A 25,864-nucleotide genomic window follows, 5' to 3' on the forward strand; every position below is an offset into this window, starting at 1 on the left:
AACGCGGCCATTGGCTTACGCTATTCCGTATCCAGCGAATAAAAAATTGGACCATCTATGCCATACGCGGGGTGCGCCAAGTGAGTTTACATTTCGTTACCATGGCAATCGAACTTGTCAAACTTACGAAAAGTAAGTTATCAACAGTTATCAAACGAATGGGCACGAGAGAAACAGATCGTCAAGATTAGAGTTTCGTAAAAATGGCAAATGACATTCTCAGCAATGGCCGTTTACGAGAAAACACTGTTGTACAACGAACAAGAAACGATCGAGGCAATCGAGGTATCATTCAATTCAATCAAAACTTTAAGTATAAATGAACGTATTTATACGTACTTGATTCACTATCGATTGAGTTTTGATAACAAGATAAGAGGGAGTTTACCGCCAGATACGCGGTGAATGTCAAGGTCACGCTTATCTTCTTGACAATTAAGAAAAGGATAATTTTAGCGTTCACCGTATCTGGATTCACGTTGCAAAAATTCCCTATTAATCTTGTGATGTGCGTCATCGGAATTGCTCTTTGTCAGATGTAATTTTTCTATCGTGTTTCTTATTGTTGGTTTCTTTTATTGGACGCAGCACCAGACATAGCAGCAATAGAAAGTCGCAATTGGTTGCTACATCGACATTACACGAGACACGAATACAGCGCTTGCAAGCTACTCATCGAGCAGGAATTAATGAAATCTAATGGTCACGAATACGCCAATTATTTAAAGGTGCGATCGAGACTATTCTCCCAAATAATGTCGCATACAAAAATATCATAGAATATGTTTTATGTATATAATACACTACTATTACTCTTTTATGTGCAATATTTTTCGAGAATAATCGAAAGTCCTCTTGATACATAACTTGATGCACAAAAATAAAAATTGATAATGTCGATAGTTTGCCACCATCCGCCATTGTCTGCGACCTGCGACAAACTATGATGGAAAGTGGAAATAATGAAATATTGATTTTGGTCTCTCACACTAGATTAGTAGACATATTAAAGATTACTTGATGACTAAGATATTTAAATGCAGTTGCAATATAATTAATTTTAACAATTAAATATATATTTTGTTATATAACATATAAGTATTATTATTAGGTTTTTAATCGTTTAAAATATTTTTTATATGCTTCAACATCACTAATTTCGTATTTAGCAATTTTAGTGTGCACTAATCTAATAATGCAAGTGTGACTGAATTTGCTAAAAACTATTCGACAAAAGAATAATATCTTTATTCTATCGTATAGCCTGTAAATAATGAATAAACTATAAACTATAACTATAAACAACTACTAATATTTATCTTTATTATGCATATCAGATAATACATAATGATCTTATTGATAGGGTTTAATTCTTCGAAAGGAGGGTAGGATTCAAGATTCCTTGGATTGTTTTCAAATCGCGTATAATGTGAATTCGACAAACATCGATAACGTTAAACAGATAGCAAAATCGTTGTAAGTTAATTAAAAATTATTCTTAATACAAATTACATAATATATGACGAATATCGCGAATTATTAACGCGACAATTTTTAGACTGATAATGGGAAGTCACAAACGCGCGATAGATGCATATGCGGAAGCCGAAAAGATATCTATTCTACCAGATTGGGAAATATATCATGGCCTTGGCAAGTTATTTGTTTCACAATGCGATGTATTATTTTGCACAACACATTAGCTAAGTTTTATAAACTTGCAGATGCACCTATCAGAAAATGCTACTTTATTAATTTTGTGGAAAATGTATTTTTGCTCGAATGTATTGTCGCATTCGTATAAATAAGTATGTAACCGCGTTTCAAATATTTGCTTTGAGCATAATTAAAGCTATAAAGTTTAACTGTTAAATAAAATAACGCTTTTTGTCCACGGAATTATTTTCTTTCCCGTCTTCAGGCGAGGCTTATGTAAAATTGAACCAATTACAAGAGGGTAAAAAATATTTCAAAAGATCCACGGAATTAACCAAAATTGAATTGCCCAATATTGATCTTGCGAGACTCTATCTCTTAGATGATATGATTCCAGAAGCTAGAAATGCTTATACGGCAGCTTTAAAGTAAGTTATATCACAAGTCGCACCTATGAATCGCGTGAATTAGGAATTAATTAAATTATGTTAACTTTCATGTACCATTAGTTGCGAACAAATTAAAAATATTTATTACCATGTAGAATAATTTTTTTTATCACATCGTCAACATGTTTTCTTAGCTTACCGTTTTTCTTCTTAATATTCTTCTAAATTTTCTTCTTCTTTTCTGATTTTATCAATTGCTTTCTTGTTTCCTTTCTTTCGATAGCGTTTCTATCATTTTGATACTTAAACTTTCGACACTTTCTTTATCCTTAGCGGGAATCCCCAGAGTATAGATGCAGCGACAGAACTGGGTCTCTTATATCTTAAAATCGGAGATACGCAACGAGCATTTCAGCAATTTGGAGCAGCTTTAGCTCATTCGCCTAATTGCGTCAAGGCAATCTTGCCTATGGCTTATGTAATGCAGGTGCATAAATTTATAGAAATTCATACAGTAACATCTCTTTGAGCACTTTTTTTTTAATTTACGAAAAAATTTAATCGGTTGATATCTTGTACTCCAATTATATGTTCATTCTGATTATTTTCCTCAAATTAATTTCCGATTATTTAAATTGATTGTTTCGTTTGATTTATAAAGTAGGTAAAGCATTATTCTGCTTTGCTAATAATAATATATTATAAATAACTAATGAAGGCATATTCTATCGCAAATGCATATTCGTCAGATTATTAAGATTTACTTATTTTTATTTTGCATTCTTCATGTAATTTGTTTCTTTGCTTCGTTGAACAGCGTATATTATATTTTCCAGAGTCATCGAGAGTACGATGTGGCCTTATCGAAATATAAAATTGCGGCACAGACCATTCCAGAATCTTCGATCCTTTGGAATAACATTGGAATGTGCCTTTACGCAAAACAAAAGTATGTTGCGGTGAGTCTACTCTTTTTTTTTTCTTTTGCTTTACCTTCATCTTTACCTTTATCGCTTTTTCTCTGAATATCTCCTATTTGAAGCACGCGATGACTCAACTTATAGCAATATTCCACCATAGCAAAAAATGTCATAGTTACATCACAACCATCGGTGACGATGGACTTTTATTCATATATTTTTCCACTAACGAGTTATAGATAGTCGGTTACTCAAATGCATGACGAAGTAATGTGATAACGTTTCATTTGATCTAGTTGCTAAAAAGCAGTCCAATAATATAATTTAAATTGATATTCGCATTTGATCAGCACTTTGATATACAAGTATAGTTTTACTGCATCGTTTTGCACTACATGGTATGAATTTGTCAAACGTAGCATACTTGGGAAAACGAAATTTGTAATATTTATATATAAGACATAAGTAACCATCACATGTGTCTATATGCGGAATTTTGTCAATCAGCGATTCATCATTATCGACATCGCTGAAGATGATTTGAATCAAGGTACAATATATTGTAATGTGTAATAGAAATTTGATATCGTAATTAATTGCAAGAATAAATAGTATTTCGCTTAAAGTATCGCGTTGACTTCTTATAGATCTTTGTTTTACAGTTTTATTTGATTTTATTATTTTATTTTATTATCAGTTTGTTAAAAAAATAATAAATCGCAAGAGATTAACAAAAAAGGAAATAAATGGTTATAAAGAATTTTTAAGTTAATAATATAAATCTTTTTAAAAAAAATGGCGCTAACTGTGCGTGCTCCTCTCAGAAAAAACCGTTATATAATCATAAATTGTTATACGCGCTTGATGTGTGCTCTTCCAAAAAAAAATAACTTCCTATTCTATTTCCAAATCTATTTTTAGTAGTGTATAAAGTCACTTTGTGTGAGATAGATTATCACATAAATAGTGTGCGTCCGCCATATTGGTTCAGCTATTTTTTATTTTCAAATTTTAAATTCAGATTCAGAACACGCGACTCTTAAAATTCCTTTAACACTACATTTCGCCGAAATCGGAAGACTTTCAGCATTTCCATAACATTTCCATCTGCCATATTGATTCAGCCATTTTGAATTTTCAAATTTTAGGTCCGCATTCGAAATCGGCGAAAACCAATTCAAACATTACATTTCACTGGAATCGAAATACTTTAACAACCTCAATGAAAAGGGCAGATAATGTGATCAATTTTAAGATAGGATATAAAGCAATGATTTTTATTCATGAATTCAATTTACGTTATAGATGAATATTCTTTTAGAAGCGATGCAATCAAAGGAAATATTTGAATCATTATCGACAAGATAATGCGAAAGACTAAATGCAAAATCAAAATATTCACTGTAAGAAATTTCTATTGCAAATTTCCAAAAGTTTGTATCTAACAAAATTGTACTATAAATTAAAAATAGTTATATTGCGAAATTACAATATTTTTTTGTAGTGAAGCAAATCTCTAATACGCAGCGCGTCAGTTTTGTACATTCATAACAAATTTCTATTGTAAATTTACAAATATTGTGAAACCACAGCAAAACGTAATATGGTTTATAAATTTACTGCATAATTTTATTGTAAGAGTATTGTAAATTCACAAATATTTCCATGTTCCAAACCATGTTCCTTTGCAATATTTCGTAGGCTATTAGCTCGCTGAAACGAGCACATTATTTGCACCCGATGTCTTGCGTTCCGTCGTGCAACCTGGGAGTCGTTTTTCTTACCACTGGACAGCCTGCATCAGCCGCGATTTATCTATGTGCTGCAGTCAGTGCTGAACCGAAGAATTCTATGCCATATCTGTTATTGGGTTGTGAGTACAAAAAACAAATTTAAGTCTTTATATTTTATATAATTTTATTATTCACTATAAAAGAAGCCTAATTTAGTTATAGCGAATTCGATTGGACGCACTCACTGGTGCGCACTACTGGTGCACAAAATAACGTAAAACATATAAATAAACATAGAAATCGATTAGATTGTGAAATACTCAATACATTTATTAGGTAAAATATGTGTACCGACAATTTTATTGCCACAACTATTGTATAAGGCGAAGATGCGTTGAATTTCGAAGAAAATCACGCATTAAACAAACTTATTTGAAATAAAGTAACGACCTACGGAAACAATATTTTTATTTTATGAAAAAGTTCTTGAACAGAGCACGAAACGAGCGAACGAAGAGATTCGACTGTAAGACTCCGACTAGAGACAACACTTGTACATACCAGATTAAAAAGGAAAATTTATCACAATCGCGAGTCTCAATTATTTCATGTCGCCATGGACATAATTCCTTCACGAAGATCCTTCAAGTTCCGGACACTTCCCAAACTTCCAAATATGTATTTTATAATTCGAATTAATATTTGAATTTCATTTTTATATTATATATTTTTATTATATTATTCAAATTAAAGTGTATAACGGCTTTAATATGCATCAGTACGCACTAGTGCTTTCAATCGAATTCGCCATTAATTTTATTAGTGATTAACAAAACAAGAACAGGACATCCAAAAAGAGGTCTTATACCAGAGTTTTATTATCAACAGAACGTATTTCCTTTTGAAATATGAATTCTTTTTGAAATATGAATTCTCTTTTTTTCTCTTCTTATCTCAGTGGCTCTAAAACGTTTGGATGATCTGGAAGGTGCCGAAAGATCATTGACGAAAGCACACGCATTAGCTCCTCAGGATCCATTAATTTTGATCAATTATGCTGTGGTACTTGATGCTCGCGGGAAACAAGCTGATGCCGCTGAAATTTTAACAGCGCTCAATGACATTATGGCTGTCGTTGAAGTCGATATGCAGGTAATTTAAAAATCATGCGCTATATATGTGTGTGTGTGTGTGTGTGTGTGTGTGTGTGTGTGTGTGTGTGTGTGTGTGTATATATATATATATATATATACATACACAAGATATATATAATATTTGGTGTATATACCTTGGTATATTGTTGCACGCTATAATTATACATATTACATTAATGTATCACGACATATAGATATCACAAATGGCAAGCAAGTTATTAAAGAAATTACAACGCGAAAAAACGGAATCGACTACCGGTCAAGAAATATCAACGGAAAAATATGAAAAGCGACAATTGAGTCCTGACGAAGTTTAAAAATCATGTTATTTGTCGCGCGATAATACGAAAGTGTTCGTGTTATTTCCAGAAATTTTATTAGGAAAAAGAATCAAAGAGAAGAATCTTGGCAATTACACATTTCTATTGGAGAGTGCGTTTTACACAAAGTGTGTTTTATTACAAATTACACATACTACATGTATTTATCGTTTTATTTTGAAAAGTACACACGTACATTTAGAATAAGCAGTATTTAGAATAAGCAGGTACATTTAGAATAAGCAAAATTACAAAAAAGAGATTAACTGTGCGTGTGAAAAAATTGTGTATGTGTGTGTGTGTGTGTGTGTGTGTGTCGAGAGTTTATTTATTAAATTTATTAAATTAAAAAAGATATGCATGCTATGTATTCGTATACACATACATTTAATTTTGTTGACAACAATAATCTCTATTAGCAATAATCTCCTAATACTACATAAATGACATAATTTCTTGATTTTTATTCAAAGTCTTCTTTAATGCAAATGGAATAAGTACCTGTATCAACATCTTTTACCGTAATACATTTTGTTTATAATGTAATACTGTAATATATATGTATATTATAATTATTTTGTATTAACGTACATAATGTATATACTTGCGAATCCTACGTAAGTAAAGTATTTTTGAGATTATTTATATTTGAGAATATTTTATTTAAAAAAATTACTTTTGCAAATTTCCGTTAAACGTACTGTCAATTTGATGATTGATTTGTTCAATTGTTTATAATTTTGGGTTTGAACAACTACCCAAAAAAAATCAAATGAAATTGCTGCGACGTAGAACGATATAAGATAAAGTTAATGCTATTTAATAGCGCTGAAATATTAATTAACTCTTCAAATTTGTGATAACAATAAAAAAAAATAATCTCCCAAAGTGCGGAAAGCAAACTCAGGATACCTTGAGGAACAGCAACAGTACCACTACAAGCAACGCATCCTCGATGTTCTGTTTGTTTGTCAGACCAAGAGGCCACTGATTTTGTTACCCATAGCGACAAGTATGGGAAATGGGTAATCTTTTATTTCATGTAAAACATAAAACTATATATACATATTTAAGCCTCGTCGCGATCGCTTAAAGAGAAGGTGGGCTTTCCAAAATGTGTAGATTTTGAGCATTTTTACTGAAAGCGTCAAGGTTGAATGTTGTTGCAATCGATAGTTAATACTCTTATTTCAAGATGGAGGAAACTTCCATATCCCTCAGAAGAATGCAAGGGGTCGCCATACTGGATCAAAGTAAATTTTTTCTGAAAAAAAATCGATAGTGACAAGGTTGACTTTGTATCTACTTAATTTTATCAATTGTCGAGAATTATGATTCCCATACCTTTTGGATGGTTACGAAGGCAGCCTCATCTCATTGGAAGAAATTGGAAATGATCGAGAGAGAAAAGATGGAATCGTGAGAAAAAAAGAGAAAGTATTTTTCATAATTTTGTTTATAATTGCATACATTATTTGAGTTTGTTCATATCATTTGAACAATTTTGATTTCTGAAAAAATCCTGAGAAAATTGCAAAAGTTGAAAAAAAGAACGCGATTCTACCATTCAATGATTAATGCGTGTAGATTTATAGTTTGGTTTTTCAATATGCAACAATGGTACTTTTAACCAGCGCTTCTCATGAAAAAATACTATTGTGGATAGTAATAATCCTATCAGTAGCATGTAGAAAGATGACTGCATATCAGCTAAAGTAAATGGCACGAAGCCCATTTTCTTTTTGTTTCGAACTAATATTTCTTTGGACAGTAACTTTTTGCGAATGTCGAAGGCGTTAACAATGTATCGATACCATAACGACGGTAAACCAGCTTGATTCAAGTGGTCGATCAATGTGTTTACCTTTTCGTTGAAAATTGAATTCTTGGGCAGCAAATACGACAAGTAGAATTTACCTAGAATTTATACTCATGTAATATTTATCATACACAGACATATCTGAGCGTACATAATTAGAATTTCTATGAGTACTTGTTATTATATTTTTCGTACCGGGACATTCCTTGACAAGATGAAGTAATGGCCCACCATCCGCATCAGCCAATTCCTCGCTGATAACGGGAAAATATCTTTCTCTAGCAAATGCCGAGGTGTTACGATAATGAGCCGTGCTGATTATACCATTTTCATTGAATTGTATTTTCTTTCGCAAATTTCGCAGTGCCGACTCGACGTTATTATCATCGTTGTTAAAGAGATCGACCAGGCTAGCGGAAGAAAAGGATATCGGCAATCCCGAAACGTCAAGATCGTGAAGACTGTTGATGTCTGGATAATACATGTCATACGCGAAACTGTTATACAAAATACCGTTGAAGATTCCAACTAAAGTGACGTTAACAAGAAAAACGCCTGACAGTAATATCCTTTCCGCGTTTGTATTTGGCAATTTTTGGGGACAACCTAAATTGAATAGAAACGATCGATAGATCGTTGCACGTAAACTTCTCTTTCTCGTCCTAAAAGTAAGTATGTATCACAATGTATCTTCATTTTTTTCACTCATTGTCAGTGAAATAATTTGCGTCGTTAACGTCATTCAGATACGAGTACTGTACCTTTTTGGAGTAAAGACTTGCAGAAAATACCATATTAAATACGTGAAAATGTGCGTCAACATTAAACAGATCCAAATCGACAATGGAAAAAAGTGATATATTCGAATTCCTTTAGGTATCTTGGTTGCTTTAGGGACAACTATGCATATTCTGTCAAAGTCCACGTATGTACTAAAGTCTACATCTTCCTTGGGACTTATACTGTATTTCTTTACGAAGAAAGATATGAAGCAGATGTCCGTTCTACCGTACACTATGTCGCCTGTGTAAGCTGACTATGTACTATCGGTTATTCAAAAGAAATAGAAACAGAAACAAAAATAACAGGAACTTATATATCGCGAATAATTTGAAATATCACTAAATACCTATAGCACCGACGTACGTTCCATTAAACAATTGAGAACCAAACCATTGATTATCCGTCGGATATACGTATTTTATTTGAAAATTCATGTCTTGAGCAATTGTATTTAACATTTTCTTATCAAATTCTTTGAAGATTTCGGCGTAACTGTAACGTGCAATCGACTGATTTTTTATCGGTTCTGTGATTGATTTTTCTTTTGGCTTAAAGTAACCAACTTTTAATACATATTCATTCATATTTTTCGTGCGGCGGTATGTTAAATGTAACAGCATTTTTGACGCTTCTTCCGCTGTTACTACATTTATAATTTCGACTCGACCCCACACTGAAATCAAGTAGATGCTAAATATTTTTTATTATCTTTCTTTATGCGTACAGAAATTATACGGATGTATAAAATGATTTGTGTATCCATTCAATTATTTCATAGTCTTGGTATTATGAATTTTCTCTAAGGAAAAAAATCTACAAACCAGAGTTGTTGACTTTAGTAAATGGATTGTAAGTGCGAACAGTTCGATCAATTCGAACGATGTCGTTTATGAATATCGCCTCGGAGACAAAAACCTTATGCACCTTATGTTTGAACCACAATGTCTTCAAGATATCGTCGATTTTCGAGTTCAATTCGTTTGACAATCCATGTTCTTCTGAAAAACGAGCGAACAGCACGATGAATCGATCATGCGAATTCCATTCGAATGTCGTACTATCCTTTGAAATTTGATCGAAGAAGTGCACATCTCTCGTAAGAATTACGTGCATGTTCCATGTTCTGTCAAAGGTTTTGTCGCTTCGTATCTTTTTAGTTACATTATTCAACAGCATTACTCGAGAAGGAAGCGCGTCGCCGGATATAATCTTCCAGATCGATGGCCGTTTTACAACTCTGTAAGCTATGTCGTTATTTACGAAAAGATTTTCTGAATCAGGAGGCGTATAAATCCTCGATAAAATCGTTGTCTCACACTTGTGCGTGATATCGTATATAAAAGCCTGAAAATATCGTTCGAGAAAAATAGCACTCCTCCTACTAATACTACTACTCTCAAGTACACCGTGAAAATTCACGGTTTTAATATCTTTCATAGAGCAAACGACGTTACTCCAAAATTCTATAGCGTTGTACCATTGATTACTGCTGCTTGATGCTATATGCAGAGAAGCGAATAACAGCAGAGCAAATTCACAAATTATCTGTAGATAAAAACCAATTGAATTTACAAGCAACAAGAAAGAATTTCGCCGATTTACTTTTACCGTAAAGATATACCAACGTACCATGTTTGCGAATCTTAAGGGACGCGAGTGCTCTCTTATTTATACGATCTAAAACTGACACTCGATCATTTCAAGTTTTCTCTCGTACCAATAATTCTAGTAATTATTTACAGTCAAATCATACATTACTCACTTTTATCGTTACTCTTATTGATTCTTTTTTTTCGTCTCTCCCTCGATTATCGTGTCACTTTGGGCACGTTTAGCATGTCTATCTTCGATCGAATTTCCTCGAGAGTAATTTGTACATATAAAGGACACGAACACATTACGCTCTTTAGATTGTGGATAAAGTCCAATAAAAATTAGCTTATTGTCTATCGCCTTATTATTCACATTATTTTTCGTATTTTTATTCGTTTCAAGAGACTTAATAGACCCTTAATCACTCTTTATGCTTGATATATAAAGTAAATACATCAGTTAATAGACAGTTAGTAGACATGATCGAATTCATTGGACAAAGTGGTACAAAATTTTAAATATTAAACTTTTAATAATATATACGACTTTAAATAAATTTGTTGTTTATAAAAATGTAATAAATTTATTTAGAATCGTACATATTATTATAAAAGCTTAATATTTTAAATATTTTATCACTTTGTCCAACAATGGTTCATGTCTATTAACTGGTACATTTATCTTGTACACTATTCTCGTTTGAGATATTTGTGCAAAATTTTATTCTAACGGAATTGGCTACAAAAATTTCGCTATCAAGTTAAAATAACTTGTTATATAAACATAAAAAGATACGCGTTTTTAATACATCAATCAAGGAATGGAAAGTTACTTTTTAAAAGTAACAAAAGTTACAGTTATTCATTATCGAGTAGAAAAAGTAACCGTTATTAATTACCATTATTAGTTACCGATTTTTAAAAGTAACTCGTTACAGATACTTGAGAAAGTAATTTTTCCGTTATTTTTTTTAAATTGACAAACACTAATTACAGCGGACGGAGATGCCTGGAGATTTTCTAATCTCAAGCGCTATAAGTGGCTTGTGTTCAATCGAACCATGTCCAATCGTGTGCAAAGTAACGATAAAAGTAAAATTCGTTACCAAAAAAAATGTAACTACATTACAGTCATAAAAAAAAGTAACTTGTAACTGTAATTTCGTTACAATTAAGATGATTAATGACCTACACAGCAAAAATTAATCCTAGATACATCCTACAGATGAATGTCGAAGGATTTTCAAACATCCAGAGTACGTATCTGAAGAAACTTAGGAGATATTTAGGATATACTGAGAATATATATTTATAAATATCTTCGATATTTATAAAAAAACCTACCAATTCTGGGAGATATTTAAATTATTTTTCGAATCATCCGTTAGAACACAAAAGGGGAGTTATTATTGGGCAATTCGATAGAATTCTATTCTTATCCCATCCTAAATTTCATGAAAAAAATATCTCTGAATTAATTCACACGTTTCTAAGTAATGGTTATCCTTTAAAGTTTATATTTTCAACAATATAATAATAAATAATAGAATTAAAACTTTGGAAAACAGAACTAATTTAGATCAAAATCGTAAAGAAATTAATAATGACTGTGACTCTAATGTTACTTCAAAAAAATTTTTCACGATACCATATTTGGGCAAAGTTTCTGAAAAATTTAAAAAACTTTCACATGTATACGATTTTAATATAGCTTATAAATCTATGAATAAAATGAATACATTTATTAAGACAGGAATGGATTCTTTGCCTAAGGATGACCAATGCGGAGTAATTTATAAAATTAATTGCTTAAACTATGAATCGTCTTATGTTGGCCAAACTAAAAGGAAATTAAAAACTCGGATTAAAGAACATAAGGCCGATTTAAAACCTTCTTCCGAAATTTCTGTGGTTTCACGTCATCGTATGAATGAGATGCATGAATTAGATTGGGATAATATAAGAATTTTAGTTATAGAACAATCTTTAGTGAAAAGAAGAATTTCGGAAATGTAAAAAGACAAACAAGTGGTATCAATAAGCAAAGTGACACGGAAGGTTTGCCTGAGGTTTATTTTCCTCTTCTAAAGAAGGATGTCTCTTTCCTTTAATAAATAATTCTAGAACTTTCTAAATTGTTGACTCAGATATATAAATAGTGGTAAAATATATGATAGGACAAATAACAACACATAATGTCACGACAAAATTCTAATTGTGTAAAAGAAATACTTGAGATTCATCGTTTGGTTTTTTTGCTGTAAAATAGGTAATGATTCTATTTCTTTATATTCCGACTAGAAGATTTTAATATATACAATTTTATTTAAATTAGAATCTGGAAATTCTTGTTCTACACTTTTCTTGATATGACAACTGGCGTTGTAACATTACTGTATGAAGCATTTTCACATATAAAAGAACATGTTTATTTAATTACAACTCTCGACTGTTGAATTTAATGTCAACTAGATGTAACTCTGCGTTTTAAGAATATTATTGAATTACTGAAGATGGCCAGATTGTGGCCGAAACGTTTAATATTTTAATTTATGTAATAACAATTAAATATCACAAACTATAACTTGTGCTGTGGTTTTTTATGCTCTTATTTTTTATATGTTTTTATACTGAGAATGTTTATATGTCCGCTTATTCTACATCCATAGAACATTATAGACTCCATTTACATACGCCTCTTTATAGGAATCCGCGGCCGGTATTCACAGTTTAGTCTTATTTCAAGATCGTCTTAAGTTAATGTCTTAAGACGCTAATGCAGCCTTCTGATTGGTTCATGACTTTTTAAGATCGTACTTAAGACGGTCTTGGATATAAGATCTGACTATGAATAGTTTTCCGTAAGGCCCGCGTCATTTTCTCCTTACGGAAAACGAGTCTATCTCGCGGCAATACTATGTATTACGCCGCTTATCTGGCAGAGTATACTACAAGAACCGCCAAGATACGCGGATCTCTATAAGAAGAGCAAATACAAATGGAATTTGTTATTTACTTTTAATTAGCTCGATCAGAGTGTACTTATGGAGCCTCTGAAAGTATTTTTTTTAAATAGAAGTATTCATAATTAGTATAATTAGTAAAATAGAAAATTTTCATTAAAACAGTATTTACAGTCCATAGAACCGATTTTGTAAAATATCCTGAAAACTCCTTTTGCTTTGTTAATTAATAAATAACCATATTTAAAAATAAATTCTGCACAACAAAAAACAAAATAAGCTTTAGCTGCAACTGTCAAATTAATAACATAAAAATAAATAAAATTCTTCCCGAAACAAAAGTTTTTAGTATGTTGTGTGAGATATTTATGTATACATTTAAAAAATTAATAATTAAATCGCAAAGATATGTCTGTATAATATACGTAAAATACATAAATATAATAGATCATTTAAAAAGTATCCGCGGTTTTTTGTTCAATTTTTGAATGAAAAAACCGCGGATACTTTTTAAATGACCCAATATGTATAAGACATATATGTATCGAAAGTTGAAAAATGCAATTTATCGCAATATAGTGATCAAAATTTTTTCGAATTAAAATAGGATATTTTATGGACGTTTAATATTAGTACAATAATAATTACAAATATCCTGAGCTAATAATATGAACGATTTAATGTTTTGGATCAATCTGATCAAATTAGGATATTCTACGGAAATACATTCTAAAATCCCCAAAAAACATTCCAAGAATATTCCAAAATATTCCGAATATTTACAGCATGTAAAAGAAACATTCAAATGTCGATTAAAAATTTCATTTGTACATCGTTACATATTTTGAGAATGTTCCATATATTATATATTCCATATATATTCCGTAAAATTTTAATTTTTCCAAAAATTTTGGATCATCTATGAATCAGTTTTTAAACAAAATTTCACCTTGGAGTCCAATTTTAGGGGGGCTCACTTCACAGACGAAGTGCTGCGCTCCTTTCATTCATTCTCTTCCAGGTGATTCTTGTTTACGAGTAAATGCTCTTCGTCGCGGCCCTCTGTCGGCGGAGATGTGTACTGCTCGCTCGCTTGCAATTTTCATAAAATATATAAGGAGTATGCACACAATATTCTGAACATTTCATCAACATTTACACATTCTGTAACGATTATTTTATTGTTCCGGAACATTGAGTACATTGATAATACAAATCGAACTTTCTGAGAATATTTAGTGTTAGCTGGGGGAAGTTCCATTGTACATGCGTGAGAATCATTGCGTTGTATAACGAAATTTTTAACTTAATGACACATCGTGAAGTTGACGTATGTGAAGGAAAGTAAACGTTTGCTCAATTTACCCGAAATAAATATAGGAGAATTAAGAAACAAAAATAAGAGGGGAAAACGAGATGACGTTTCTAGTAGAGGATAAATTAAGCGGGTTACAAATGTAGCGCGATTATTCTTTGGTCACTTCGATTATTCTTTGTCCATATCTTCCATATCTTTATCAGCAATATATATACAATAAATTTTTAAATTGTTCCTTAAAATTGTCTAAGTTTAAATAAACTCACATCCGGATCGTAGAAATAAGCAATAGTACATTAACATTATTTTAATATTTTGCAGAGAAAGAAAATAAATAATATTATACATTCGCTGTCGATTCTAGCGATATAATAGAATTTTTGTTGTTACAACAAGAAAAAGAATATTTGAATAAATATTTGAATAAATGTCTATTTCATCACTCACATCACTTTCTCCAGTGCTACGATGCTTGACAGAGAATTAATGTCAAATGAACGAGAATGAAAAGAAGAAAAGATAAATTTCGAACTCTTCCTAGAATATATTTCGTGATATACATATGATAATAAATTTCATTTTAATATTCTCTTTTCAAATTGATATCGCAATGAATATCGTATATGACGCTTCCTCTTCAATTTCACGTCATCACGAAATATCGAATATTAATCACGACATTAATAAATGTGATACGTATGTACGAACTCGTCAAAATGCAATAAAACTACTTGGAGCATTAATGATGCTTTTCTGTCGCGATTAATTCTCGGTATTTCTATCTAGGCACCACGCTCATGATTTCTATCTACTAGCGCGACAATCTTTAATTTTATACATATATATATATATATATATATATATATATTTGCTCTTTAACTATATGTGTTGACCTGCATCTATATAAAACTCGTGTTTTACTTTCTGACTTGTTTTATTACTGTTTATGAAGCAGTTCCTATTGAATTGCGTTTGCATCGACACAGTTGAAAACTTTTGACAAACAACTTTCAATCATAATGTCATCAACAATAATGTTTTATTTATTGATATTGTCAACAACAGTGGCGAAGACTACAGCAGATAGAACGTATAAAATCAATATAAAAAATAACGTATCGAGATCGGAAAATGAAAACTTGAGAATTATTTTGAATTACGTTCGAAGCAAGCAAATATTTTCTTCATCGATATTTTGTCTCGTTTCTTCCGATGATCGATCTAATGTCGTACATCTTTTATCCAAGTACATAGCAAGTGAATCTATCGTTAGCTACAAAATCACAACAAACAACTTCTCACGGAAATATACGTGGCAGAGTCGCATTGATCTTACATGGATATTCATCATCGATAGTATGAATATTTCGAATTTTGTTATACACGAACAAAGCCATATTTGGAAGGCTGTTAATCAATATTTAATAATTGTCACCACTCCAAACACGATTTCGCCGCGAGAGATTTTTCAGACAGTTTGGAAGATCTACGGTGTCTATAGGATCGTCATTATTTTGATAGAAGATGACTTTCGATGCCTAAGAAGATATCTACCGTTCGAAAAGAATCGACAAAACAAATACGGCGTCATACGTAAGATTTGTTTAATGGATCAGGAAGATAATGTCGAGCTCTATACCAACTTTGAGAACTTGAACGGGTATCCTATGCAAGTGGTCATGTTCTCACCTTTGAAAGTTACATTGGACAATGATACGAATTATTCGACTAGTACTCAAAATTTCGACAAACTGGACATGAAAGCGAAGTGCTTGTTGGAGCAAGCGATGGGAACTGAGTTTAATATCACTGAGCTTCCTCATTCGATCAACTTTAACGAAAGTTATGATCCATTTTATTGTGCTCTTCAATACATTGAGGATGGTGAGTCGGAATTACTCATTATTAATTTCCTTGTTCACGAATATAAGGGATATCGAAGGTACGAATTCACAGCTAACCTTTATGAGGATAAGCTATGCTTGATGACACCCACAGTTGGTTTCGTGCCGAAATCATATATGCCAATAATGTCATTCACGTATAATCTATGGGTGGTTCTCGCGGTATACAATATTCTCGTGTCTGTTTTATGGTTCTTCATAAAATACTGCAGCGTTTCGTTTCGTCGACGAAAGGCCATTCTCCTCCCCCTAACAAAAACGACAGGGGACGTTTTTTCACAGCGGTCGGATTTATCACTGAGAATACATCCTTACGTTTCGTCATGCTTCGACTTCGTCGAAACTTTGTGTTACCCATTGAAGGAGAACGGTGGTAGCGCCGGTAGCACAACCGCTCAGAGAGCCTTTTTGATCGGCACGCTTTTCTTCGGACTCATCATCATCAGTCTCTATCAAAGTTGTCTCATGTTCAGCTTGAGCAATCCCTTTCATTATCCTGAATTAAATACTTTAGAAGATATCGCTAGCTCGAATTTTACTATCGTTACCAAGTATAACAACTTAAAGGAGAATATGTTTTTGGGGAATACCACTCTGGATAACAAATTGCGGAGTAAAGTTGAATTGTTAATTTCTAAAAAGTCTACCTACGATTCCGTGGCCTTTGGCAAGAGAGTGGCCATCTTTCGTCTTTCGTTGGTCAACTTGGAAGACATGTCTAAGTATTACGATGTAGACGGCAATAATTTGTTCCATATAGTCGAAGAATGTCCAATTACTTGCACCTTGTCTTACATAATGAAGCTTCACTCACCTTACCGAGAGAGAATCAACGAATTACTGCTACGAATGCAACAAATGGGTTTTGTTCGTTTGTGGTATGAGCAAATAGTTTATCCGCTGTACGTGCTTGAGCAGAAAAGAAAGGTGGACAAGAGCGAGAGAAAGATTAAACTGACCATGGAGCATTACTCTCTTACTTTCATCGGGCTTATGATTGGTTTACTTTCTTGCATCCTGGTGTTTCTCGCGGAAATTTATTTCGCCAAGAGGTCATCATACAAGTCACTGTTTCTTCAGTAAATCATCGTTACATTACCTATAGTTCATATTAATACACGAAAACCTGTGTTTAGCAGAAAAAGCAGCTTTGCAACTGTTGTAAGATTCTTATGATTGATTTATACATTTAAATCCAATGAGAAACTGAGACTAATATTAAAGAATTTTACAACAGTTGCAAAGCTGTTTTTTCTACTGAATGCGATAAAGCCGCCATATATTAGTTTCACTTTCAATTGACTTATCTCTATGAGCCTTTTCATCAGTGATTATTTAAATATTCAAGTACAATTTCAAATTTTTATTTTAATTAGAGAAAACTTTGTATTTGCTAAATTGGCTCGCGTACACACACACACATTTATATATTCTCGCATGCAGTGCCAGATTGGATCGCGATAGTTCGATCAACAGCTGTTTCATTCACACGCTCTCGAGCATAAAATATGCTATCAGCTATGTTATCTATCGATTTAAAAAAAGTCCTCTTTTCGCGATATAATTGTTGAAGTAATGATGTCGCGCTAACGAGTGGACGCTAAAGCAATATTCTAAAGAGAAACCGAGTTTATTTTAAGAATCTACGAAAATACGCACGAGTCTACGTATCTCTCTCTGTCTCTCTCTCTCTCTCTCTCTCTCTCTCTCTCTCTCTCTCTCTCTCTCGATGAAGAAGAAGAAGAGAAAGATGAAGAAGTTCAGTCGTGGGTCGTTGCTCGATTATAGAATCATGGCTCTTAAAAGATGTGCACTATTGCCAGTGATTGTAATCATTATTTGTTTAGGTATGTACGCAAGTATCTATATTAAATTGCAGGATGTAAATATATATGTAGATTTATATATGTATGTAATACTCTTTCATAGATGTATCTTCTATCGTCGCTACTGCCGCTGCTGTTGTGTGGAATCCGAAAACATCTAGGTAATTATTATTATTATTATTATTATTATTATTATTATTATTATTATTATTATTATTATTATTATTATCTTTAATGAACCAGCAAGACTAGGAATAACGAGTTACTTTTTATAAAAAGTTACTTTATAAAAATAACTTTTTATAAAAAGTAACTCGTTATCAATTTTAAAAAGTAATGCATTATTTAGAAAGTAACGATTGGTTACTTTTTTCGTAACTTTTTTGTAATGCTAAAGCAGTGCTAAAATTTATTTATAATTTTCAACCGACTTTCAGTTTGATTTCCGTTCTTTACTAGCTGGCGCGCAGTCTAAATGCCGGACAGGAACTAAACTGAAAATCGGCTGAAAGCTACAAATAAATTCCAGTACTGTGCTAAAGTAAAAAGTTAGATTTTAAAATTATATTATTTAACTGTAAAACACACACACACACACACACACACTCCCAGGCCAAATCTAAATTTAGTTTGCTTTGCATATGAAGAAAGGAACTTTTATAACAATATCAAATTTTTTGGCATTACAGCCTATGCAGGTATATTGCTAATCTCAGAACTTCAAAATAAAAAAAAGAATCTAAAAATTTATTCTAAACCGAAACTATCTTCTAGAGTCAATGTACATCCATGATGTGTTTTCAGTATTTTTCGAAAGACATACATCTTAAAACTCTAAACTAGTTTCTCTAGTAAACTTTTCTTTATATTAATATTTCTATATAATATATGTATATATTATATGTATAAAAATATTGCAGGTAATTTACACGCAAACACAGATTTTATTAGAAATTTTTATTTAACATTGTTTTTGAACATTAATGTCATCATTAAGAATGCATTTCAATGTTCACTGCCAATACTGAAAATTTATGTTACTTATGTGTTCATATTACTTATATGTATAACTACAAATTTTCATTATGATTATCGGAATGCAGCCTAACATATGAAGTACAAAACATTTTTCGATATTTAAACTTTTGTGGATACTTGGGTGGTAATCTAAACATAAATTTTACTATTGCTTGTTCTTTAGATACGTGGGTAGTTATAATTTGGACAAGGGACCGGTATTCTACGAGGCATACTATCCGGACACTCGCGACGCTGAAGAAAAACGCTTTAATCAAAATACGGTGTTGGAAACAAGTTTTCAGGTGCCCTTCGAGCGCATCGCGCGTTCAGGAACTGCAAATCACCCTGTTACGATTAATGAATCATTCATCATTGTGGATAACGAAATTTTACCAAGAAAACAATGGAAAATGACAGAATCTCAACGCAATTATGACACTGCAAGTGAACTTGCATCTTTCTCCAATGAACGTTCAACGACTTTTGATGATGATAAAAATTTGCAAGCTGCGAATATCGAAGAAATTTCTAAGCTCGTTAGAAGAGCAATTTCCCGTGATTTAGAAAATTTGAACACTCTTGAAGGATATCTCGATCGTACTATCCATCGACCTCAGCTGGGAATCTATTCTAGAGAAATTAATAAAAATGGAGAAGATGGTAGTTATATTATGTTTCCAGTAAATCGTAAATTCGTCGAAATGGATTCGTCGAAACAGTCGAGTTTTGAAGCGTCGTTACCTCGAAAATTGGATGTGCGTAATGCAAAAGAACGACCTATATATTTCGAAGGAGTCAATACGAGTGGAAGAACTAGCGAAATGAGTGTCAGCGGAACGCAAGCTATTGATATACCATTGCCGATCGATATCTCCGATTCGTTACCTCCAGAGAACATTTTTCAACCGCGGCCTCAAATGGTTAAATACACATTTTTCAAGAAACCTCCGCGATTGGACAAACAAAATGAGAAGCCGATCGACCAGTCTACACCACGAACTTACGGTGACGATCTCATTCGTGAAGAAATCACCAATGATACTCGCGATAGAATAGGAGAAAATGTCAAAGTAACGTCTATCGAAATAAGCGAACAACCACGACACAAAACGCGTCATCATCATGGTGAATTCCCTCATCGTCATCGCTCACAACCCACTGCTTATCCGACTATTTCATAGAAATAAAATGTATGTAATTTTAATTATTAGATTTATATTGTTTTCCGACTATATCTCATATCATTAAATAATACTGACTGTACTATCTCAATACTATTTATTGAATATATCATTAAATATACATGCAATAATTACACTATTCTTTATAACGTACTTACAATAAAATATTTTCTGTGACTTATTTTTAAGAGTTATTAATTACATCAGTTAATTTTAAAAGTAAAGAGATTTTCTCTCTGTCTAATATGCTATTTACTATATATAAAGGTGTATTCAGTTTAATAAGATTATTAATGCAACTTAGCCTACTCGATTCAATCATTTTTCTATATTAATATAGATTACTCAGTAAATATATATTTTATATATAATCTTATCAATTATCCAGCTAAGAAATAATTACAGGCTTCGAATTGTATGCACAATGGAAACAAGCGTATCAAATTTTAGATATTTTCTGCACAATCTTATTATTTATCATAAAAATATTATAGGAATGTTTACAGAATTCTTTTTATAATCTTAATTCTACATAGTGATGCTTGTATGAAATCCAATATATCGTAATATAAACCAGAAATAACTACATTCCGACGCTTCTATATCGATCATGAAGATAAATACGAAGATGAAACCGCAAGTATTTTACACATAGTCTACTCTACTGGAACACAACCTTTTTTGGTGAATAGTCTCAGTTATCTACATCTACAATTTTACGTTTTATTTCTGTGAATTACTTCTTGAACATTAAGCTAAAATTCTTATCTTAGTGCGAAAAAACACTTCATATCCCTATTAAAAAATAGATTTCTTATTTGATAAAAAAAAAATCAGCTGCTATACGTTATGTATTAATTAGGCGAATAAAGATATTCCTTCTATCTTTCATCCACCAGATTATTTCTATCATTTGCTTGTTTTAAAATCAGATCGGGCTTAATGCAAAAGTGTGGAATATGCTATAAGAGCTGGCAATCTCTGCAATTAAAAATATGGTACATACAAATAAGGAACAGACTTTCAAAATGCGATTTATCCAAAATTTGTAATTTTCAGAAAACGAGAAAAAAACTGCACACAAAAAAACTACGCACTTTACAGAAAATAACAATATATCAGTAAAATGTAGAATATTAAATAAAATTGCTTAACAATTACTAAAAATGTTAAACAAATGTATTTTGTTTGTTTCTACTTAAAAGCATAGTGCACTTCGAAATGTTTATGTTTTTTCAGCATATAAATTAAATAAAAACGATGAAAAAATGCTTTCTGAACATCTCAGAGTAGTTTATAATATAGCATTCAATACTGAACTCTATACGCCATCTCTAATTAAAAAAATGAAATTTTGGACAAAACACATTTTGAAAGTCTGTTCCTCAAATATGGAACAATGAAAAAGATGTAGATTACATGGATTTGCTTCATTTTCAACTTGTAAAATTTGTGTGTGTATGTGTGTGTGTGTGTGCGTGTGCGCGCGCGTGTGTGCGTGTGTACCTTTTAATTACATGTTTATCAGATATGTCCGAAATAGTAAGTTACGAAAATGTCATCGGAAACAATTCGTTATTCATGTCCAAATATGAGTCACATCCAAGGATCCATTAGATTTCAATTCTCAACTAGCTTCTTGTCTCGTCTAAAAAATATTTTCTGATACAGAGATAAGATACATGTTACCTCTATAAAATAATATTTTCTCTCTAATCCTATAAAATATTAATTCTTCTAATTTGATTATTATGTTAGTGCACTACTAATCACAATATTTTTGCTATAAAGATATTTATGCTATCAGGATAGAAAGATTAATACCAAAAGAAACGGGAAACATTTGATTCACCTGTACGGCGATGTGGATTATAATTGGACACCACAAAATTGTGTAAAATCTGATATGCTTCTTCCAAATCATCATTTTCTATGACAATGTCAAAGTTACCAGGTGTTTCACCTATAAACACATGTGAAACATTTAGACATGAATTTTAAATAATTTTATAGTATTAATTGTACATATTGTGTAAACTGTAAAACATACCATATTCTAATTCAGATTTGGCAATTAATAATCTACGTTTCAAAGATTCTTCAGTTTCTGTGTTTCTAGCCTTTAATCGTTGTTCCAATTCCATAATAGATGGTGGTTTTATAAATATGTAAAAGGGATTCAGATCGATGCGTTTTATTTGTTTTACACCTTGTATGTCAATATCTAACACGCATATTTTTCCTAAATTTTGTACATCTTCAACTGCTTGTTTGCTACAATGGCATTTAGATTGTATATCGTTTTCTACAGAATTATTTAATATTTGTTTATATTTACCTCGTTCCATATAGATTCCCGCTAAATGTAGCAGTTTCAATAAACTCCCCATTTTCTATTTGTTCTTGCATTTTTTCTTTGTTTGTGAAATGATAGTGAATCCCATCCTCTTCACCAGACCGTGGCATTCTAGTTGTATGAGACACCGAATATTTGAACGTATCGGGAAATTCATCGAACAATCGCTTTATCAGAGTACTTTTTCCAGAGCCTGATGGACCACAGAGTACTAACGGACGTAGTCCTTTATGGATCATATTGAAATAGCCTGAAAATATATTTTTCCCCTTATTTTGTCCTTTAATTGTTACTTTGACATTCGAATAGATAAGTTATTTTCAAACGCGCGATATTTATGTGATGTCATTTTGTCACATTAAAATTTTCTTTTTTATCACGATACCATGAACAAAATCATGGATTCTGCGTACCTATTTTTATTGTCCTAAACCACTGTATAAACATAGTGATTAAAAGGATGCTGGCCGCTTATAGCAAAATTCTGCATAATTTAATAATACAAAAATGTAATAAGAATATAACTATAACTAACAGATAGTTTTAAATTTAAAAAAAACATAAATATATAACATGGATCTGTGACTTTATTTTATCTCGAAATAATAAAATTATTTGTCCTATCGATCGATCAAATTGGCAAAGCACTCAAAATATTAAAAAAAAATTACAGTGCATAAATAATGTAAATAAAGTTAATATCATTTTATATTCAAATAAAATAAAAGCATCATTTTGAGAGCTTTGGTCAATTGCTATTTCGTAGCATCACGATCTTAATGATTCTATAATAAAACGGGCATCGGATGAAATTTGTCGATGTAATGTGAATTTGTTATATGTATAAACAAGCGGATTGTCTTGAAAATTAATAATTACATCGATATTTTAATAGTTGATCCAATGCTTTGATTCAACTATTTATGTTGAATCCAGCAATTTACGCTTTTACTATTCTTTTATAACAAATCTTATCTACAATAATAGAGAAAGAAGAGTTATTAAAATTATAATAGTTATTAAAATTATGTCCAGAATATACTTATAAATCATTAACTGATATGCACTCTGCAGTTAGGGTACATAGCGCCGACAATGATTCTGATCCTTACCTTTGACTCTCTGTACATAAACAGGAGCAAATGATCGTAGTTACGTATAAGACAAAATATAAGCACAATGTAATATAATATATAATACAATAAAATTTAACCGTCTAGTGCAACCAATATTGCTATTGAGATACGTATCGTACGGTATGTACCCATAGTCCATGGTATGTGAAATCTGATTCCATCATGTATATACCAAAGTAGGGATGTTCGATCTTTGACCCAAGATTGATTTTTTTAGAAAATCGATTCTTTTACCTTCGATTTTCGGTTTTTTAGATCGATTCTTAGGGCCTCTCTCATTAACTTGGCTGCGTTCAGAAACGTTATCCCGCCCAGTTATAACTCCATCCTTATTATTTGCCGAACATTAAACAGAGATGTCACGAAATTCGTGCAGAGAGAAACATAAGAAAGGACATGAGAGCCTGCTTCCGAACCGCAAATTATCCTCCGCGCACTGCTGCCCTCTGAAGAAGTGGATGTAAACTACAATATCCATAATATTGGGTTATCTAAAAAGTATCCGCAGTTTTTTGTCACTAGATGGTGTTGACATCAACACCATCTAGTGACAAAAAACCGCGGATACTTTTTAGATGATCCAATATTTTTTCGGTGCTCCTGATAGAAATAAACCGCTGAAATCTCTATTAATTTGACAGATTTATTTCAGCGATTTCAACGATTTAATTCCATTAAACCTATTTATTTCCAAAAAGTGAATATTATTATAGGTCTGTTCGTGTTGATTGCACTTTTGACACTCGACATCTTCGCTTTCTCTCTTTTCAAAGCAAAATACAATATGTATCTCATTTTAAGTCTAAAAATGTTTGGGGATTTCATGCAACGCGAACAGGGCCTGTGTAGTTTATATCCACTTCTGAGGACAGTAAAAGGCGATAAATGTGAAGAATGGTTTCAATTAATTGACAAAGAAACATTGTTGAAAAGGACTGTAATTCTTCATGTAGAATTAAAACTTAAATATTGGATCTAAAAAGTATTCGCGGTTTTTTTGATATCAACACCATCTAGTGACAAAAAACCGCGGATACTTTTTAGATGACCCAATACAATAGGCACAAGAAACAGTGAATAACGAGCCATCTAATCAAAACTCTGGTGTGTAAGTTTGATATTATATCCTAGAGCTCTGATTGGACAGCTTGTTATTCCCTGTTCCCTGTTGTATTTAAACTTTTACTGTCGGAGCATCATATCAAAGAATAATATCTCTATTTTTAGGTTATGTGTGTTCGATTTTGTGTGCATAAGGCCGAAATCAGACTACGTATTGAAAAATGAGATTGAAGATTGAAAGATTAAAGTTTGACCAATCAGAACAAAAAGAGCCAAAATTTCTTTGTCTTCATTGAAATTTCAATTTTTAATCTTTAATGCATAGTCTGATTCCAGCCTAAAAGTCTGAGCACAAGATTGTCGTAACACTTACTTAGACTTAGTTGTGAAAATGCACAAGCTTATGACGTACGATTTATTGCGTCTCTTGGAGACATGACAATTCTTGTGCTCAGACTCTAAGTGTATATGAGACTTTTGCGATTTGAATGCCGTCTACTGAGCACTAATCTAATTCAGCAACCTGATTTTGACTAGAGTCCCTAGAGCTACCAGAGTCTAACTGTGTCCTAAAAATGTGGCTTACACGAGATTTTTACCGATTTTGCGAATTGACTCGCTTTTCGACACAGTTTTAAAATTCTAAGAGACAGTCGTAGGAGCATATAAATCGCATTAGACATTATTTTAAAGAAAATGTAATTTAAGATTGTACTTTTCTAAAAAAAAATA

At 31.9% G+C, this 25,864-nt stretch overlaps 5 protein-coding genes across 21 annotated transcripts; 3 read left to right on the top strand and 2 right to left on the bottom strand.

The window, feature by feature from the left end:
- Positions 1–50: 50 nt before the first annotated feature.
- Positions 51–6,817, top strand: BBS4 (Bardet-Biedl syndrome 4). Of its 2 annotated transcripts, XM_011052772.2 has the most exons (10): positions 51–285; positions 589–728; positions 1,364–1,476; positions 1,559–1,653; positions 1,922–2,084; positions 2,379–2,532; positions 2,882–3,004; positions 4,667–4,838; positions 5,657–5,850; positions 6,047–6,817. In XM_011052772.2, the coding sequence occupies exons 1-10, from the start codon at positions 204–206 to the stop codon at positions 6,167–6,169; spliced, it is 1,359 nt and encodes a 452-aa protein (XP_011051074.2). In that variant the 5' UTR covers positions 51–203; the 3' UTR covers positions 6,170–6,817. The 2 variants fall into 2 exon arrangements, with proteins under 2 accessions (XP_011051074.2, XP_087265201.1); XM_087409075.1 differs by lacking the exons at positions 5,657–5,850; positions 6,047–6,817 and adding an exon at positions 4,915–5,286.
- A 572-nt stretch (positions 6,818–7,389) lies between these two features.
- LOC105144210 (uncharacterized) lies at positions 7,390–10,411 on the bottom strand. Its single transcript, XM_087409114.1, has 5 exons — positions 9,596–10,411; positions 9,121–9,447; positions 8,753–9,014; positions 8,187–8,653; positions 7,390–8,089 (listed from the first exon to the last, which is right to left on the bottom strand). Exons 1-5 carry the CDS (start codon positions 10,404–10,406, stop codon positions 7,740–7,742), a joined length of 2,217 nt encoding a protein of 738 aa, XP_087265240.1. The 5' UTR covers positions 10,407–10,411; the 3' UTR covers positions 7,390–7,739.
- Positions 10,412–15,522: 5,111 nt separating this feature from the next.
- Positions 15,523–17,937, top strand: LOC105144086 (uncharacterized). Its single transcript, XM_011052764.2, has one exon. It carries the CDS (start codon positions 15,667–15,669, stop codon positions 17,632–17,634), a length of 1,968 nt encoding a protein of 655 aa, XP_011051066.2. The 5' UTR covers positions 15,523–15,666; the 3' UTR covers positions 17,635–17,937.
- Positions 17,938–18,128: 191 nt separating this feature from the next.
- Positions 18,129–20,759, top strand: LOC105144085 (uncharacterized). Its single transcript, XM_011052763.2, has 3 exons — positions 18,129–18,398; positions 18,481–18,538; positions 19,579–20,759. The coding sequence occupies exons 1-3, from the start codon at positions 18,281–18,283 to the stop codon at positions 20,576–20,578; spliced, it is 1,176 nt and encodes a 391-aa protein (XP_011051065.1). The 5' UTR covers positions 18,129–18,280; the 3' UTR covers positions 20,579–20,759.
- On the bottom strand, positions 20,659–24,498 carry LOC105144084 (guanylate kinase). Of its 16 annotated transcripts, XR_015544444.1 has the most exons (8): positions 24,047–24,494; positions 23,814–23,909; positions 23,348–23,418; positions 22,917–23,184; positions 22,629–22,852; positions 22,431–22,541; positions 22,085–22,226; positions 20,659–21,559 (listed from the first exon to the last, which is right to left on the bottom strand). XR_015544444.1 is itself a non-coding variant. In XM_087404127.1 (7 exons), coding segments are annotated over exons 3-7 (666 nt in total). In that variant the 5' UTR covers positions 23,382–23,418; positions 23,814–23,909; positions 24,047–24,498; the 3' UTR covers positions 20,659–22,239. The 16 variants fall into 16 exon arrangements, 15 of the variants coding, with proteins under 15 accessions (XP_087260253.1, XP_087260263.1, XP_011051059.1 ...); XM_087404127.1 differs by having other exon boundaries at positions 20,659–22,240; positions 22,403–22,541; positions 24,047–24,498; XM_087404137.1 differs by having other exon boundaries at positions 20,659–22,226; positions 22,403–22,541; positions 24,305–24,497.
- Positions 24,499–25,864: the final 1,366 nt, after the last annotated feature.

The sequence above is a fragment of the Acromyrmex echinatior genome, chromosome 1 (genome assembly GCF_024713525.1).
Source record: "Acromyrmex echinatior isolate Ae372 chromosome 1, ASM2471352v2, whole genome shotgun sequence".
In the NCBI taxonomy this organism is placed as follows: Eukaryota; Metazoa; Arthropoda; class Insecta; order Hymenoptera; family Formicidae; genus Acromyrmex; species Acromyrmex echinatior.